Raw genomic sequence first — 19,529 nt, 5'->3', positions numbered from 1 at the left:
TTGCCACCGTATTTCTGATCAATGATTAGGTGCTGTAAAACTGGATTTATTGTACCATGAAATTGTGATAGTTCATTACAAAAGATATAATTTTTTTCAGCTGAAAAACTACAATAAGTTATTAAAAATTACAGTTGCAAGAATTAACATTTGGAAAGGACAAGTCTCCCTGAACATCACAATATTAATGCCTATCCCATTAAAGCTTGTTGTAGCTTTAAGAAGAGAGGGCTACCTTTCTCTTGATTACTGATCAGAACTTGAAGTGCTATTGCAGCTTCCACTTTCACAGGCATTTCCCTATCATCTATCAGACACCGTCTTGTGAGTTCTAAGGCTGTCTGGAGATTCTGGTCACTCTTAAATTTGACTTCACAAAAATAATGAAGAACCCAACAAGCCTGAAAAATAAGACATTGAACAAATTCAGAGTTACAAAACTGTCCTGGTTTTGGCTGGAATGGAGTTAATTTTTCTTCTTAGTAGCTAGAATAGTGCTGCATTTCAGCAAGAGAAAAATGTTGATAATACACTTATGTTTTCAGCTGTTGCTAAGAAATCAAGGACTTTTCAGCTTCCCATGCCCTGCCAGTGCACAGGTGTACAAATAGCTGGGAGGGAGCACAGCCAGAGCAACAGACCAAAATTGGCCAATGAAATATTCCGTATCATATAACGTCATGCTCGGTATATAGACAAGGGTCAGCTGGGAAGGGGGTCTCTCGCTTCTGGGATGGTGGTTTCAGGATCTTCTCTTCTCTAGGATTGCTAGCCAGGAACAGGCTGGGCAGTGGTTGGCGGGTGGGGAGCAATCACATTGTGCATTACCTGTTTGTGGTGGTTGTTGTTATTATTATATTTCAACTATTAAACTGTTTTTCTCAACCTACAAGTCTCCTTATCTTTATCCCCTCTCCTGTTCTCTCCCCCATCCCCCCAGCAGAGGAGGGTGAGTGACCAGCTGTGTGGTACTCGGCTGCCAGACAGGTTTAAACCATGACAAAAACCTACAAACAGGATTATCTACTACTCATTTACCCATAATCTACACAAATTATTAAATCTGAAGTACTGTTGAATAAAGAGAGAGTAAAACTTTTTAACAGATGAAGATGTTTGAGAGTGTGGAGGCTGGTCAGTGGAAGGCTTGCCTTTCAGACATCACTAGACCAGTACTATGATCTCAAGTTCATATTTGGCCACAGGTTTTGTGTGAGCAGTACAGTCTAAATGCAAAACACAAATAGACAATACCACCAGACACAGATGGAAAACTATGCACACAATTCTGCAGCCATTTTAAAACTACACAGCAGCTATCTATAATCACACATAAAGACTGATACTAATCTCTGAAATAAGCATAAAATTTATTATAGGACAGGTGCAGAAAGGAGTGCATTTGTTAGAGGGAAAAATTTAAAGAGTATTTCTGAACTATTCATTTGGAACAGACAGTGTATCTTAACAGTAAATCTTACACTTTCTTACCCGTGCTCTCATGTAACCCAGCTCACTGCTGAAGAGAGGGAACACGTGATTCTGCAACATATATTCCATCTGATCTTTATATATCTTCTTCTGTCATCATATGAACACAAACACATCAGTTTAAAACTTTATATAAAAATCCACTTCTAATCCAGTAAAAAAAAAAAGTCACATATAATAAAAGTGTGAACAGCATAACAAAACCCTCAGACTTCTAACTTCTCCCTTTATTGAAGTCCACTAAGCAACAACAAGTCCCATATTAGTAATTAAACTTGGATACTACATGGACTTTTATAATTTTCAGTCAAAATAGTGACTTTTTTTCCTTGTCATTTTTGACTCCTAGAGACACCTTTTGCTTGGCAATACACTCAGGGAGACTTCTCAGAACCGTCATCCAAATACAAGTCCATGCCCTGCATCTTTTTTGCTACCACTCTAATTGAGCAAGGTTGCTAATTTCACATGATTTCCTCTCTTCTATACATAGAAAAGATCTCACTAAATCAAACTCTCACTGGATGGAATTTTTTTCCTTCCTTCCACAAAAAAAAGGGAATGTAGTTAAGTGTAGCATGGAAAATGGTGTTGCAATTCTAACTAGTAGCAGAGAACTTAAAGGAACTTAAAATAATCTGGACTTGAGCATGACCTAATAGAACTTGTATAATTAATCTGACAACAAAACCAAAACAGTTAAGTTCAACAGCTTTAAAAAAAAATGGCAGTGACTGAGAAACTTGTAAACTGAAGCAGCTATTCTCATTTCTTTTAAGACGCGATATGTGAAAGAAAAGAGGGACAAAAAAAGAATCAAAAGAACCCCCAGATTTGTTATGCTTACTTTTAGCAGAATTTCAGCCAGAGAACCGATCATATGTAAAGCACCATCCTTCTTACGAGGGTCAGCATTTGGCTCAGTAAGGATCTGATAACAAAAGCCCATTGTCTTCTGCAAGACCTAGATTATATGTATGGTTAGTCAAAGTATTTCAATCGGTCATCTCAGGTACCATTCTCAGTGCTCAGAAATACTTAAATCTCTAATAATCTGCTCCAAGTCTGCAATTTGGATAATGTTTTATGACTTTGTTATAAACACACAACATTCTTGATAGAGAGGTCCTGGGGGAATTGGCAACTACAAAAATCACAAATAGACCAGTGCAAAATAAATGAAATTATAAATTTTAGTGTACTATGATATGACAGAGAGCAGAAAAGTAACTTCTATTAGTAGTTATTTCAGCAAATAGAGACTATAAACCAAATCTAGCTAACACTATATTTAAGTAAAATCCTGGAATAGCTTACCTCTTTCCTCTTACTACATGATGTAAACAATAACGTCTGAGCAGCAGTTGTTGGAGAAATGAAGTCCTCAAATACATCTATTAAGTAAACATGTAACAGCTATAAATTTTGGTCCTTTACTACAGTTCATGATCCTAATGTAATCTAGTGATTTAATATGAAACAAAAAACTAACAATTTTACCTTTTTTTTTTTTTCCCCCCAGGTGGTTAATCATGCTTTCTTACTACAGATATTCCAAGACCAAACAACAGTAATACATGGTTGGAGATTGCCAATACATGTTTCACCTTTTTCATGATCACCGGCTCTACATGTCTAATTTGAAATCGTATGTCTTCGTTGTTTTTAAGATGTATTTTTTGTAACAGTAGAAGCAGACACAGTGGTCAATTTTCGACATATAGGCTATTTGCTGTTCAGGCAAGCAGACACAATTGAGTTAAAAATGCTCAGTTTCTTATTTCTCTGCAGAAGAGGATTATCAGAGCCTTGTATAATACCTGTACTGTTTACAGGTCTGCCTCTCACCTGAGGCATAAGAAACTCCCAAACCCATCAAGATTCCTTGTTCTAGTCACATAAAAGTCCTAGCAAAGAGAAGAACTTGTTCAGGAAGTTTGAAGTATCCTCCTCCTTCCCCAGCCTGAAAGGACTGCATGAACTTATAGTAAACCCCAACAACAAAGTAGCAAGCCACAGGAGGTGAAATCAGACAAGTCTGGATTGCTGGGCTTACTTCATAATGTTTCATTTACTTTTACAGTAAATCTGTTCTGAACTGTGCCATGTGTGAAATTTCTTGAGATCATTAAAACTCCAGGGCCTGAAATATTAGCTGTTGTAAAGTAAAAACTTAGTAACACTAAACTTAATTATTGATAGCAAGACCTAAACTGTTTGACTTGTAACAAAAACTTGGTAACTGTCAAAGTGAGCTGCTTTTTCAAGTGCAGAAACACCTGTGTCGACTGTCATGTTATCTGTCATTTCCACCAGTATATCCAAAAGTTAACTATAAGAAGTTATATTATTTGGATAATACAAACTGGTTTTCTCTCTTTTTTTTTTCTTTTAAATATTAAAGCCATCTCTATTCTCACAAACAACTACAAAAATACCTTCTTTGTGTGAAGTCGTATTTTAACATGACTAGTTTTCAAATTCTCACCAAATTTCATGCGAATATATTCATATGGATCTTCTTGCCAAAGCTCTTCATCAGCATCTGTATAGCACATCAATGGAAAAATAACATCTTGGATAATTCCCTGCAATAAAAAAAAAAAATGAAAACAGGCTAGCACTTCTAAATCAATCTCCATATTCTGTCCTGTGTTTCACAGATTTTGTCCATCCTGTCACTTGTCATAAAATGGTAACATTCAAAAACTATTTTGGACGTAGTGGATTTTATGTGCTACCTTACAAAAAAAGAATCTTTTAACTTAAGGTAGAACTACAATACAGTGCAAGCTATTAGATTTGCTTTGGATAATGGTATGTGGAAATGATTTAATGCCATAAATTCAGTAGTTAACACCATCTCCAAATTTGTTGTGTTTGCTGTGTTACACTATAATCCTTAATACATTAAAGCACAAAGGACTGACCACAAAAAAAAGCAGTTAGCTTTGCTCATGTATCAAGGTAACCTTTGCTGAACATGCTTAAACTCTTTCCACCAGCAATTTGTAACAGAGATCCTTAAAACTTGAGTTCCAGCAAGATTAGAAACACTATACAGACTAATGTACTACTGAATCATCTAAGTATTGAACCCCAAAAATGGTTTACTTGAATATGAGGTTTCAGATTCTTCCAGGTGACTGCATGTGACACTCCTTGATTGATGTAATTCAGTGTTTGCTGCAGAACTCTAGGAGCCATGTACTGTTTCTCCTTGTATTGATACAACACCTTCAGCAACACCTAGAAAAATCAGATCTCATCAATAGCTTATACTGAGCAGACCATTTTTACCACAAGAATTCTACCCTCCCTCACAATACTACCTAAGAACCCTGTTAAATCCAACAAAAACCCACTGTTTATCCATTAGCCTAAAATGGGTAGACTAATCCTTCTACTAAATGTCACTGTTAATTATATAAGGCAATTTGCAGCTCATATCAGGTGCCACACATCTTTTAAAAATACAATCCTTTAATAAGACAAAACATACATGTTAATTCATCAGCAACATAGCCCAGGGGACCGTTCTGTTCAAAGTTTGTTATTCCATCTTGCCACTCTTTGGGGGCAGAAATTCGTGTCCGAACACTGGATTGGTAAAATACTCTACACTCACACAGTCTACTGATTCTTGTCTATGTGCAGCCTTACAGCAATGATGCTGTATGAAGAATGATGAAGCAGACTCTCCCCCTGGCTTTCTAGACTCAGTTCTCCTGAGGTGGCACTCAGAAATATTCACAGGGATTTACGTTTGTTAAAGTCAATGGTTCTCCACAAATAAGGACATGAAATGGACATGGAACCATTACTAGTAATTAAATTCCAGCTCACTAAAAAGTTTGGTATTGATAAGACAACGGGGTTTCCTCGTAGCCCAATCTAGGCAAGTGGCAACACCGCCCCTTCAAGAGCAGCAGCACCAACTGGAGAGAAATGACAAATCCCATTTCCAGGGTTTCATTTAATTCTTCACATAAATCAACAATGTTAAAAAAAAAATATCTAAAACTGAAGGAACTGAAAAGATATCTATCAATCTGTAATATCACCCAGAAAACATTTGGGGAAAATGAGATTCATTATTTTGAAAAGCAATTCCATTAATAACATTTATTACGCAAGCACTGAAGCATTTCTCCCAAAGGAGATGCCTCACACTTCAGTTTCAAGAGGATGCATTCATTCACCATGAAATTCGTAACTTTACAAGCTGGTTTATGCTCTAGATGCATTATCAGTCCTCAAAGTTTAGCTGCTCGTGTTTAAAAGCATCCTGGATTTCAGAAAGAAATTACTGGTTGTTACCCTCACCTGAGTACAAGGCTTTGGTGGCATTAGATATTGACTTAGGATAGGAAAGGAAAAGTGAGCAAATGTTCAGACTTGCAGCTGTTTCGAGGATTATCAAAGAATACATATGTCAAAATTCCTTTTTAGTCTCTTGTGAACTAACTGAAAGAGAAAATGATCCTCTGCAAAAACAGTACCTTAAACAACAGATGTTTGTAACTTCTAAAATCAGTAAAACATGAGTACATGGTAAGACTAACATGCTTCTTGAAGTTAGAACAATTAAGAAGAGTATTAATCACTAAAAAGAATCTAACAAACTGGCAACAGAATTCATTCAACACATTAACAATTCTGCAACATAATTTACTTTCTTGATGGTATGCCTTAAATACAGTCTTACTGGAAGTAATGAGGAAACTAATGAAGACTGGGATTTCTTGCTGTTTTACAGAAAGTACATGACATTCTAAAGATTTGCTTCCTTTAAAAAATTTCAACACAAGCAACAAAGAAATCACCATCACTGTATTAACATCATATACTGAACTTTTATACTGCATGGATCTGAGACAGGCTCCATGGCCTAAATCGCACCATGGTGGCAGCTCAGGAAAGATTTTAAAAATATAAGTTAGCGGTTCTTTGCTCTAGACAAAAGTAGTAATCCTGGGTATTCAGCAAACTAGAACTTAACATATAGTAATACAATGTTCTCTGCGGAAAAGCTTATACAAGAAGATCCAGTTTGCTGCTGTAGCTGAATTTCAGAAGGATCTGAAGTGGTTTTTTTCCTAACAATCAGTGTGACAAATGCTCTTTTCCCTTTCAATACTTTGGATGACCCTCAGAAAACAAGTATTTAGGAGATACTTTCCCTACTTTTCCTCTTTGAAAGTCCTGTAATTCATTATAATTTCATTTAGGAATGAAAACTAAGAAAACTGAACCTGAACTAAGAACTGCTCTTCTCCTGATTAAAATAAAGGCTTTGAAGAAAACATTCTGCTCCCTGAGACTTTCATAAATAGTCTATTTACATTTATAACCTAATCACCCTAATATAAACAGATTTATAAGCCAATAAAAGGGAATTTTACCAAAACTACTTGTTTTTTTGTAAATAAACGTTTCAAAAGAACAGAAGTCAGCAGTACAGTCAGGAGCTGAGAAACAGATCCAGAAGTTTCCCAATATTCATGGGAGTTTTCTTGCTAGTTCAAAAAGTTCAAATTACTGACTTTAAACATGCGCTGTAAGAGAGGCAGATGACAATTCCTGCCCCACCAATCCATTCTGTCCCTTCAGGAAAACCTGTAGGTTGCTGCCATGTGGTAGGACGTCCTGAATCATGAAGTTACTCCAATAAAGGTAAAATCAAGGATAGTTTGGCATAACATTAATAGAAACTGCTATAGTCCAGAAGATGCTTTGTTTATAACAGACCCTGTAGAAGTGGCAGCCCCTGGACAGGGAGGAAGCGGAAAGTGACCTGATGACTTACCTGTTCTTAAGCAAGCCTCTGCTTGATCAGGCTTTTGCAGAAGGCTAGAAAGCTTAGTATTTACTGACTGAGTCAAAGAGGAACTATATCATCAGAGTTAAAAGGGTAGGTAAGAACATCAACTACACCACATAATTATACATCTCTCTTCCAGAAAGAGAACAACTGATAGCATTTATCTGAAGCTCATCTGAGGGCTTGTTATATGAGAGCATTCACTCTACTTACAGATTATCGATGGTGCATAGGCTATTTTCAGTGTATTGTCCTACATGGCAAATTAATAATTTCTTTTAATCATTCCACTCTTTAACCCACAGACATCAGTGCTTTCCACATCAATGTGCTTAAAAAAAACCCAATTGTGAAAAAGAGCAAGAAGACTTTTCAGAAAATAATGAAATAAGAAATCACTACTAACTCTAAACTTATCCTAATACCCCCCACATTCAGGGTTTCTTACTTGCTGAACACCAACAGCAAATGCCTTCAGGAACACTTCAGCAAACTCATTGTACTCCTTGGAAACATTACCAGGGCTTCCATACCTAGAATTAGAAGCAAGTACACAAATTCAAGGGTGCAGCAATATTATTGACTTCAGTATTTGTTTGCTTTTTTAAAAATAATAATGGAAGAGAAAATACCTCTCAAAAAGTCTAGCTAAGATATGCAAAGCCCACTTCTTGCATTTCCACCAAGGCAACTCAGGTCTATCATCTTCATCAACTTGAAGGGTTTCCTTTAGAAAAAACCGAAACACCACAACCTATTCACAAAGCGTTCAAATTATATGTATTTTGAACAACTGTATAGCATATTTTGCTTTTAAACTGTCATTTGCACTTCTAACTTAATAGAGGTATAAAGTACAGCATATCTAAAAATAAATCCCATCATATATGCTGCATAAATGATCAACAAACTCTTGAAACAAGAAGCCAAAGTAAGTTGTGCTATAAATTGAAAACAACAGAACTCCCACACAAGTCACATATTTTCAAAATTTGTCTAGTCTGTTTAAAACACACTTAGTGTAAAAATTAATTTTCTTGACATCTATTAAGAAAAAAGAATGCAGAAATAAAAAGTTAAACTTTTAAACTTCCTAACAAATGAAAAAATATTTAAGCTTAAAGACATAAATAGCCAAAAGCCACTTACAGTTGGTACATCCCTATCGACAACAGTCTTCAGGATTTCTATCCATTCAGTCAGGTTTTGCTGATTTATCAACTCCAAAGGTAATGTGTACTTATTTATATACATAAAAAAGGCAAAATAAGTTTATTATAAAGCAATCTGAAAATAATGTTACTTTCACAGTTTGAATTTTAGCTCTTTCAAATCTTTGTCTACACTTAGCCACCACGAAAGATTAGCAAATGACTCAGAAAACCAGGCTAAAGAACTACAACCTAGTCTATATCCTCAATAGTGCTAGAGGTCTTTACGCCAATTCATTCTGCTTATGAAATGCTAAGATACTACTTAAATGGATGTTACACTAATTTCTGAGGCAATTAACAGCATATTAACAGTTTCATTCCAAACTGCTCCATTTACACTGGCAAATCTAGGTAGGCTGGCCTCTATATCTGTCATTAGAAAACCAATTTTCTAATTGGTTTTCTAGCAAACACTCTACCTTAGAGGATGGCATGCATAAGTTCTATCTAATGCCAACCAGGAACAGCACTGTACAAAAGTACAGCACAATCAAATATACCAAAAACCTGTGATTCATACCACAGTGGAGCTATAGGGAAAATGATTCAGATGTAATCTTGTATCGTTAATATTTCTGTCATTTACTATTTTAAGGAAAATCATAATGCTTTAAATTACTGATCAAATATATATAAATTTTATTTTTTTACCTGGACAAGGGCATAAAATATTTTGAAGATCTGTTTTTGGATGAGGACAGACTGATCAGATGGATCACTCAAGAGCTGAATGAAACTATCCTTCAGAACTGGTAGAAAATGTTGCATTGCAGCTATTAAAGGACTCCGTTCCTCTGGTTTCTTGTACCTTTAGGTAAGAACAAACTAGTTTAGTAAATCTTTCAGGTAGCTTTTGAATTTGAGAAGTCCACCTTTCCCTAGTGTAGATGCAAGTAGGTTGTACTACAGTTCCTAACAGCATATGATTTTTTAAAAAACCTAGCCATTTCTTGTTACAGAATTTGAAATAAAGCTGTAAGCCAGACAACATTACAGTTAAAAGGCAAGTTAGAAAACTGCTGAGTGTCCATTACTCCACTGTATATCCACATTAGTTTTCTGCTGGTAATGCATTCCTGCCAACTTATTCACTTTGAATACCACATCATGTTCAGCCCCACCATTACTATAGTGAAAAGCAACCAGAGCACTACAAAAACTGCAAGCAAAAGGTACACGTTTATTGCCAAGAATGGCATATGCTGGGCTAGTCAGTAAGATTCCAGGATATCAGAGTTCACAATTTATCAAAATATTTCCAGACGCTAGATTACTTCACTGACATCAAAGAAAGTAAACTGTGAAGTCTCTCACAGTTTACCACTGATGTCTCTCATCTTGCCATTTAATTTGCCCAAATATAACAAATTGATAGAGTATGCAGGCTTCAAGGCTATGTCGTGGCAGACTGTAACCCCCCTTCAAATAGAGCCTCAGATCTTCCCGTGCTCGTGACAGTCCACCAGGTGCCTACACTGAAAGTAAGGCTTCATTTCCTTTCTCAAAACATTGAAAAATTCCTGAAAGGAAATGAAGCTGCATTTTGAAATCTTCCCTTGAACTTTTAACTTATCAAAGAAGAAAGTCCTTACTGACTCAAGAGTTATCACAGCAGAATAAGATCTTATCCATACTGGTGATGACAATAAGAACTGAGTAAAATATCCCTTTAAGACTGTACAGCTTTATTTTTTGATTAAGCAACTAATACTATAATACTCTCGGACTCTTGTGGGAGATTTTGGGGATGGAGGATTTGTTTTGGTTTGCCTTTGTTTTGCTTTTTTTTAAAGTACATTTTTGGTAGACTTTTCACTAATACTCAATATCAATGGTCAGCCTCTTAAACAGTGACAATTTGCAGATATATAAGACACAGTCTACTCAGTCTTCTACCAAATGGCATGTTCTGTAAAAACTACTACAGAACACTGAGCTCCAAAATCCTGTTCAGTAATATAGTTTCCACATATTTTCTGAAATAGAAACCTAAATATAAGGATTAAATGTTGCTCAGGAAAACTCAATTTCTAATTTCCGCAAGAGACACAATTCAAAGACCAGAAAAATTACTATGCAAAGAGCAGGCATTTGATCTTGCTGGCTGGATTTGCAGAAAAAAAAAAAAAAAATGTTGCAAAGGCCCAAGATATTTACCTTCCACATTAAGGAAAAAAAAAAATCAATAGCTAAATATTCCTACAACTCAAGCAGTGAAAACTTAATCAAAAGTCATAACATTATGCAGATTTTCCCCTCAAAAAACTGACCTAAGTAATTTAAATTTTAAAGAGATCTGCTTGCACCTATATTATTACACAATAAAACATGCGTATCCCTGCATGATTTGTGAAACTGACCCTTGTTGACTTCACCAGAAAGCTAAACCAGTATGAGCAGTTGCTGGCCTCTGCTAAAGTGTGTGATCAACTAAGATTATGAACACACCTGTTACCTTAGTTAATCACACAATGACTGTGCTCATATAAAAATTCTTCCCTAAACAAGGATTGCTATAATCGTAGTACACTACCAGTGAACACTTCATGTTTTGTCTCTCATAGATCTCTGCTGTATATTTGGTTAAAGATGTTTAAATCAAAATTCAAGCGAGAAATCAGTTTACTTTCCTTCCCTAGCAGGACTCGCAATTTCCAGTCACTGAAAAAACTCCAGCATGGGATTACAAAGGTCTTTATAGCATTCCTGCAAAAAAAGGATTGTTGCGAAACTGATATTCACCTGTTTTACAATAATTTACATTAAATTAATGGAATTAAGACAGTGACATTTTTCAATGCAACATTTTAAATCAAGTACCAGAAACAAAAACGTTACGCATCACAGTGCTTTGAAAGAGCAAGTTGTGGATTCCATCGGTTCCACTACAATTCCCCAACTCCAGGATTGCACTTTTCTCTGACCCAGCTCAAATGAGTTTCCTACATACCACAGCAGCAGCTAAGCTCCACATAACTTCTCAAAGTGCAACCTGGATTTTGAAGCTCTGAGCATAATACCAGATACAGAGCAAAGAACAGTCACCTGGATCCTAGCCCAATGCCTTGCATATCTGAGAACAGTGGGCTTTGATAAAGATCTCCTACGATGGGTTGGATGAGGCTATCAAAACGATCATACCAAAGTCAGTCAGCTAATTCTGAACTTCCCAAGATTCAAGATTTTACACTTTGAAACCTTTATATGTTTACTGTCACCGATAACTGCAGTACAAATTGTTTAAGAGTCTAAACCTGGTTTAAATAATCATTTTCCGTGAAAGTCATGATTTTGAGCAGAGTTTCTTACTGCTATCAATCCCTAAAAAACAACTACCAAATTAAGGCTTTAAAACACTCTCTTCTTTCTAATCTCAAACCTTTAATGAAGGCAGTTTTGCTGTAATTTCTTAGTGCAAAAGATATTATAAGCCAACATCTGCATAGCGAGTATCCAAGAATATTTTCTAAAATTAGATTTCTATCACCTTTGCCCAGTCCCACACACAATTCTACCTAATTACAATATACATACAGAATACAAAAAATACAAATATATTCATTCTGATGTTTTATATCGTAGAAAAAAAACTTACTCATAGTTTTTCACAAGTTGATAAAGACAAAGAAGAATTCCAAGCCAACAAGCACTGTTGTCAGACTGCAGATAAAATCCAATTTTCTCCACAACTGCAGTCCAGCGACTAGGATAATCATGCTTGATAATATGGTGAATGCAAGTAGTAAGCTGTACTCTAGAAATCAAATGCACAGTGATTAAATAAGTTACTACTATTATTTTAATAATATTCTTCTGATGTTGAAACAGCTAACATTGCCCAAACAGACTTATTTCAAGTTTTGTTTATAAGGTTTAGGTTGTGCACTTTCTGCATAATATTCTCCATTTGAGGAACTTTGAATTTCTACATGCTACACAAGCTGACAACTGTTTTTCCATCAACACTAATTCTATGCTTAGGATACACAGTGTATGACAATGATGCTTAGCATGCAGGTGATCTTAGTTGTGCAAAAAACCTTCCCGAAATCAGGTTAAAAACCAGGTTAAAACTGCATACCTGATCAGCTCAGGTGAGTGAATAATGGCTTCTACAATATTTTCACGAATACAGTGTCTATCTTCTTCTGGGATGGAGTAAGGTGGAATCTCTCCTGGTGCAGTTTCACGATCTGGCCAATACTGGGTTATCATATTTTTCAAGTAGATAACTCCTGTGAGACAAAAGTGGCAAATCAGCTGACATACAAAACAAACACGCATTTTGCAAACAAACCTATTTTAGAGCAAAACTGATTGAAATTACCGATTCATTACCCATTTCTGAGTAGAAGAATCAAAATATATAAACCATCCAAACTAGGTTGATACTTTTACCCATTTATTGTGACATCTGTATTTTTAGTTCTGTAAAGAATGTGTTTTCATATAAAAATATAAATGTATTGCTTTTATCTGTGCTACAGATAAATAGTTGTTGAACATTATAGCAAAACACTTCTTAAAAATACTTTATAATTATTTTCTCAGTTTTTTCATTAATACAAAGCTAATCAATACTAATGACTACCTAAAACATCCCTTGTAAGCAAAAAACCAAATCTAATTAAGTGTGTGATACAGGACTGAATGCTACAGAGAAACAGAGCTCCTTTATACCAAGGTTATGGGCCACTGCACTTTGGAGCAATCAGGCTGCTGGCACAAATGCCTGCATTTACCATTTGACAACTAAATCCCAACTGCTTATGTGGCAGAATATAGATTACAGCACTTGAAAAGAAAAGGATTTACAAAATTCAACAGGATATCTCAAATGACAAACTAATAACAAAGTTACGATTAATCTAATTCTATGTACAAATCCATAAAGCAACTTCTCTTCCCAAATTTCATATGAACCTTCTGAAGGTTCAGAAACCAAAGGGTTTCTGAAGGGGTCTGCAAAGGTAAGAAACACTCAGCAGATATGTGCTACTACGAGACTGAAGAGATGCAGACTTCAATCTGTCCTCAGTGGGATTTATCATGCCATTAAGTGCTTTGCAAAACATGCACTGTTTGTAAGCTGTGTGTTGTAGGAGTTGACTCCACTCCCTACAGACTGCTTTGGTTTTTAATTGGCTTACACTGAGGGTGAATTTTCAGAGGTTTTTTTCAAACCTCCCCTTTTTTTGCATGTTATACATGTTAAGCAGTAACTTCTTTGAGTCATCATCTCAATGGTACACCTAAGCGATAAAATAAAAATGCAAGCTAGGCTTATGCTACAACTTACTCTACTACATGGAAGATACAAGGAAGCGATCAAGACCACACTTCCTGAACTGTTAGAAAAACCACTGAAGTATAATATTAGAAACTGCTATCAAGAAATCATAGCAGCTTTAAGGTAATGCTTGAGTTGCTAATATTCAATATCCAACTTTACTGATGGCTCGTGCAAATCAGCGGGGTTCTAAAAGACATAATTTGTTTTCTTCCACTGAAAATGTTTAGAAACATTTACGTTATTGGTACAAAGTCAAATTCCTCCTTGGACCAAATGTACTAGCATCATAAACCATTCTGTTTCCCCAAAGACCATTCGTTATTCACTAGAGATAAAGGGGAGCAATCACTGAAGAGAGAGTCACCTTTTCTTTGTCTTCCTTATTCAGTGTATGGTATTTGAGATTAAAACCATTTGAATTCTTAAGCAACATCTGCATATGTACTTGTGTGTATGCACGATCAAATTAGATTCAATGAAAAAAGATTTGAAAACTTGCCTGCCTGTCTCACTGGTAAATCCAGTTGCTCGGACATAGTGATCTGAAGCAGAGTTGAAACAAAGTTCACTGACTTATGAGCCTGTAGAGGAGGAGGAGAAAAAAAAAAAAAAAAACCACAGAGCATTATTTAGTCATAGCTTGTTAAGTTTTTAGAATACTCCTGTTAGGTCTTACAATATCTTTATAATGATGTAATGCAATCACTAGAATACCAGCAATTCAGACAGTTCCACAGTAGTCAGCTAACCAACCAAAGCATTACAAAGTTTCATGCTTGCTGTATTTTGAAGACAGCATGGGGGAGGAAAATCCCTAGCGTTTAAGGTAATAGAGTTGAAGAAATCATTAAATAGGCTTCAGGAATCAGCCTTTTACAGTCACCAAGTATGTTCTTTATTCAGAACAAACACTTACTTGAAAGAAGAATATCTAAATAACCAGAAAAAAGCATTTGCAGCAAGTTTATAGTGACCTTTAGCAAGGTATGAATCAATTATATAATAATCTAAGAAACAGATGGCAACTATGTTTTAAAACTAACCCCAGCCTTAAGCAAGCCTGTCCAACTCATAGTTCATCTCTCTGATAAAACAGCTTCAAGTGACCATTTATGCACTACAACAGCAACTGTCAGCATAACTATACAACAGCAAACCAACAGTATGGAAACCTAAATGGAGTGACATCTGCAGAGTAATAACTTTGAAAGGATTTGCAAGAGTTCGCTTAGAAAAAACACGTTTTGTCTCTATGTTACAATACTGAGAAATGTTATTGATACACTAAATACCATATTGTATTTTCAACACGAGGAAACTAACCTCGACATTATTGTAGCATCTTTACCCACCTTTCCTAAGCATCAAAAACTGGAGATGTTAAATGATTTCCACTGGGAAAAGTGAATTGTAATCCTAAAAACTAACTCTACTTTTTATAACTGGAAACCAACATGATATTCCCCAAGGTCAAGAGTCAATGGACCTGAGCTGCTGTGAGAGAAATCCCTATTTGACAAAACAAAAAAATTCACAAGGGTGGTCCAGGCCTGTGACAGTCTGTCCACAGAGACTGTGGAACCTCATCCTTTGAGATATTCAGAACTCAGCTGGACAAGTCATCATCTACCTCATCTAACTTTGAAGCAGCTTTGCTTCAGGAGGCTGGACCAGATGATCTGCAGAGCTCCCTCCTAACCCAATTACTCCATGATTTGAATTGCCAAGATACATTTCTGCTTTATCTTCACTTATATGTCAATATTGTTTCGCACATTCTTTGCAACACTTCTATCAAAGACAACTGCATAGATCTACATAACTTAACCTGTTAAACTCTTAGGAAAACACCTCTTACCTACTTGTCACTCAGTTTATTACTCCCTACATAAAGCAAATAAATTAATACTTTGAAAACCATTGAAATTACACTACCCATTTAACAAAAACAAATTATTGTCTCAGTTACTGCAGCAGAGCAAATTAATATCATAAAGGGAATTAATCAGAAATTTCCTTTCTATTCTTTTAGTAGGACCAAAAGCTCTTTTGGTGGTATGAAATGATGTCAACATTCCATCTAAGTGTCTAACACTGCCCAGCTCACTACTACAGCACCAGGTTCTTTTCTGCAACTTTAATTTTCCCTGCCAAATTATCTCCTATACGTTCTAGTATAAACAAGTGTAAAAGGGACAGCCTGGGACATGACATTTGTTCATGTATTTGCACTAAGATTTGATTAGCATAGCTTGTTTTCCATCTCCTGTTATTTAAAACTGATTATAAATGAAGAATGAACTTGACTTAAGAATCTCCACAAAATATTAAAACACTGTTGTACACAATCATCCTGTGCACTAAAAATCTACAGAAAACCCACAAAAGCAACACTTGTGTCTCTGCATGTGCTACTTGCAATATGAACATGAATCTTTCTGACCCACATCCCTCTGATACACTCAGAGTCCTGAAGAAGCAAACATACTTTCAAATTAAAAAAAAAAGTATTTCTTGAATACAAATACAAATAAAATTTACTTGTTGGTATTATTTTCTACTACAGCTCCAGGTCCATTAAGTTCCTTCTTTTCTTAAGTAACATTAATAGACGCACTTCTGCAACACGTACCAAATGACATTAGACCCTAATTCCGCGCAGTATTCAATTCCATGCCTAACATTAATGTCAGCGGAAGTACTCCTGTACTTAAATGTGTTATTATGAACTTGCTGAAGAAAGCTTCCAGTTTCAATAACCTTTAACTCACCTACGAATAAGGTCATATTATAGTCTGCATAAAATACTTAAAAGTACCAAGTAATGTCTTCCCACAATGACTATGATAAACTTAACAGCTACCTTTTAAATAGTGAAAATTTGCAATGTTTGAAAATTGAAAAGCATTAATCCTGTAATTTTAAAAATTATTACTTTCACTTTTTCGTGACAAATGACAACTACCCTTTTAACAAAAACTATCCATTTCAATAAAGTATTGAAATTGCTTAAGAACTATCAAGGAACTAATGGGAATAACAATACAAATTGAATACAAAAATGTTGTGTCTTAAAAGTAAAAAGCAACAAAAAATAGACAGCAGTGTACAAGGCTACCACACACTCAAGTTTAATACAATGCCAAGAATAATCTTTCCTTCATCAAAAAAACAGGACTGAGCCTATGCCTATACTATAGCAAACTCCAGAAGCTCCCTAGAAATGTCAAGTATATTGGTGAGTGGGATTAATATATTTTCACTGGATTTTTTGAACTATAGTAAGTTTTAAAGGATAGGATCAAACTATCTATACCACTATCTTGGCTTTTTTAACATATCATCCTTCCTTATTAACATCTCAGGCATCAGACACCAACCAACCACAAGCATAAGCTACTTCATTCCCTTCAGTGGTTCAAAGCACAGATTCAGACTAGAAATAATTTGTGCTTTTAATACAAGGTAGCATAAGTAAAATACCTCACACTTTCCAAAGCCACTTCTTAATCCATTCAGTTCATAACTAAATTCACAGAGCTACATTAACACTTCTATACATTCTACATGGAATATAACGGACTTCCAAACTCTTTACAATGGCCCCCTTCCCATGCCACTGAAAGGAAGGTGACCCCAGAGAAACTGAAATGTGGGGAGGAGTAAGGACAGCTACATGGAGGTATGTGCATATGGAATGGTGAAAAAAAACCCCAGGTACTACCATAATCTGTCACTTGCTCCCTTGTTTTGCTTTACTAGTAAAAAGAACATGGAATGTTTTACTGGCATCCGGAAAAAACAACTGAACTTAAAATAAGACACCACATTGGTGCCAATTTCATATCTACGGGATTAAAAAATACTGAACACACATCTATTTCAGCTATTTTAATCTTTAGTATTTTTACTCTCCAAAGATGGCTGCCTCTCGGGACATCATGTTCCTCTTCACTGACAGCACTGTTAAAAAACCCAAACAGAAAACAACACACCTATTTTAGTTACATATTCTATATAAATACTAGGTCTTGGTTTTAGTACATGCAATTAGCCAGAATACTTCGGTATACCAAAGGTGAGCTGCAAATCAAGATTCATTACAGGCCTATCAGGGAACTAACTATATGTAGAGAATTCTGTCCATGCGTGCCCCAGTGTCCAGAAGAACTGGATGCACTGATGCCACTTCAGTGAAAGCCACTGGCAAGTAGTGTCATTCTAAACAGAAGTCCCATGGCTCCAGCAAGCAAGAATTAAAATCAGAATTTCACAATGGTTGCTATCACATAAACTGTGTGGAGAATAGAAACAATTTCCATGACTTTAAAATTTTGACATCAGTAAAACTTTGTCTTCTATTCTCTTGCTCCCTGTTTACAAATAGAATTTAGAAAACTACAATGATAACCAGGAAAAAAAAATGGTTCTGTCACAGTTAAAGTCTGTTTCCCAATGTGTAACTCAACATTAAAAAAAAAACAGAACCAAACCTCATCTCAAGTCCTTCCACCGTACAAATCCTCCAACATGCCGTGTCACTGGTATGACTTTGTGGTCTAAGAGCCAAAGAATTCAGGGACTTTTCCCAGGAGCAATCTTTGCTATGCAGCCTCACTAGCTGAGGAATGTATTCTATCAGACCACAAACGTTGCACCACTGTCTGTTAATATCAGTGTTCCAGAAATTAGAATCTTTCTGAGTATTTCATTGCAGTTTTTCCTAGCAGGGTATTAGCCATGTGCTAAAACACACTTTTGAGAAGTGTAATGCCAGCTATATAACCTGAAATATAAATGAAGTTTGAAATTAACATTAAATCATGGCATGTGAACTATCAACCGTTAATTAGGATACAGAAAAGCACTTTTTCCCCCAGTAATGATACTCACTGAAGTCAGTTACATTTATATTTAATACTAGAATTATTCCTATCTCACACAAAGCCTGTATGCCACTAAATTATAACAACAAGAAGCTTCACCTCAGGTAAAAAGACCTCTGTGCATTCTTCTCAAACATTAAGAATTTAACATACTGTAAACAGACACACTACTATAGGTACCTCCTTTTCTGTTATCAAAAAGGCAAACCAGAAGGGCGATGCTTATTATATATTGCTGAACTAGAACCCCAGTTTATTTATCTAGTTATTCAAAGTAACACACATTTAAATAAAGGCTACAATTTATTTATAAAGAAGCTGAAAAAAATACTAATTCAACACATCTCCCGCATTTCAATTTTGAAAAAAATCTACATGCAATTTTTGATCAAGACCAGAAAATGACTAAGTGAACACAACTGTTACACTAAGATGAAACAGTTTGGTTTTTTTATAGAAAGGTAAGGTCAGGAACTGGAAGGCCATGTTGATTCAGCAGACTGCCCTGTAGCACTCTCTCAATTCTTTAAGAACTCAGCAGGTGTGGAAGTCATTCTGACCTCAACTTTCTGCAATCTAGTTCTGCCACATCTTATGCAGCTACAATGTATATGGTATGTATATGGTCCTCAAAAAATACATACATGCTATCAGATCTTGCAAACATCCTTGATGCTCATTTCACCAGAATACTGTCTGCACATTCTGAAGCCTATTTGCTCTTCTGTTCACAGAGGAAAAAAGGAACGTGCTCTTAGCAAAGGCTAGCTAAGCACACACAGTAACTATTTGCCAAGTCATGAGAAAGTGGCAAGTTTCCC

The 19,529-nt window shown here is 35.7% G+C and overlaps 1 protein-coding gene and 1 non-coding gene across 3 annotated transcripts in view; both read right to left on the bottom strand.

Annotated features, from left to right (window-relative positions):
* The window catches only part of IPO7 (importin 7), a 38,343-nt gene that overhangs the window by 14,665 nt on the left and 4,149 nt on the right, over nucleotides 1-19,529 (bottom strand). Inside the window, exons 2-14 of one of the 2 annotated variants that reach the window (XM_074884708.1) lie at nucleotides 14,322-14,403; nucleotides 12,611-12,764; nucleotides 12,125-12,283; nucleotides 9,181-9,337; nucleotides 8,465-8,554; nucleotides 7,948-8,042; nucleotides 7,764-7,848; nucleotides 4,606-4,740; nucleotides 3,980-4,079; nucleotides 2,809-2,885; nucleotides 2,339-2,455; nucleotides 1,492-1,581; nucleotides 236-401 (exon numbers count right to left, since the gene is read on the bottom strand). In XM_074884708.1, coding sequence (XP_074740809.1) covers nucleotides 236-401; nucleotides 1,492-1,581; nucleotides 2,339-2,455; nucleotides 2,809-2,885; nucleotides 3,980-4,079; nucleotides 4,606-4,740; nucleotides 7,764-7,848; nucleotides 7,948-8,042; nucleotides 8,465-8,554; nucleotides 9,181-9,337; nucleotides 12,125-12,283; nucleotides 12,611-12,764; nucleotides 14,322-14,403 — 1,507 coding nt within the window. Of the gene's footprint in view, nucleotides 1-235; nucleotides 402-1,491; nucleotides 1,582-2,338; nucleotides 2,456-2,808; nucleotides 2,886-3,979; nucleotides 4,080-4,605; nucleotides 4,741-7,763; nucleotides 7,849-7,947; nucleotides 8,043-8,464; nucleotides 8,555-9,180; nucleotides 9,338-12,124; nucleotides 12,284-12,610; nucleotides 12,765-13,679; nucleotides 13,748-14,321; nucleotides 14,404-19,529 lie in introns of those variants that run through there. The other variant, XM_074884710.1, reaches the window with a different exon arrangement.
* Nucleotides 1,111-1,292, bottom strand: LOC141950507 (small nucleolar RNA SNORA23). The gene has a single exon (XR_012631047.1). It is a non-coding gene; the product is annotated as a small nucleolar RNA SNORA23 (small nucleolar RNA).

Source organism: Strix uralensis, chromosome 15 (genome assembly GCF_047716275.1).
Source record: "Strix uralensis isolate ZFMK-TIS-50842 chromosome 15, bStrUra1, whole genome shotgun sequence".
Classification (NCBI taxonomy): domain Eukaryota; kingdom Metazoa; phylum Chordata; class Aves; order Strigiformes; family Strigidae; genus Strix; species Strix uralensis.
Note: the sequence above shows the minus strand (reverse complement) of the source record. Positions and strands in the feature narration are given on the sequence as shown.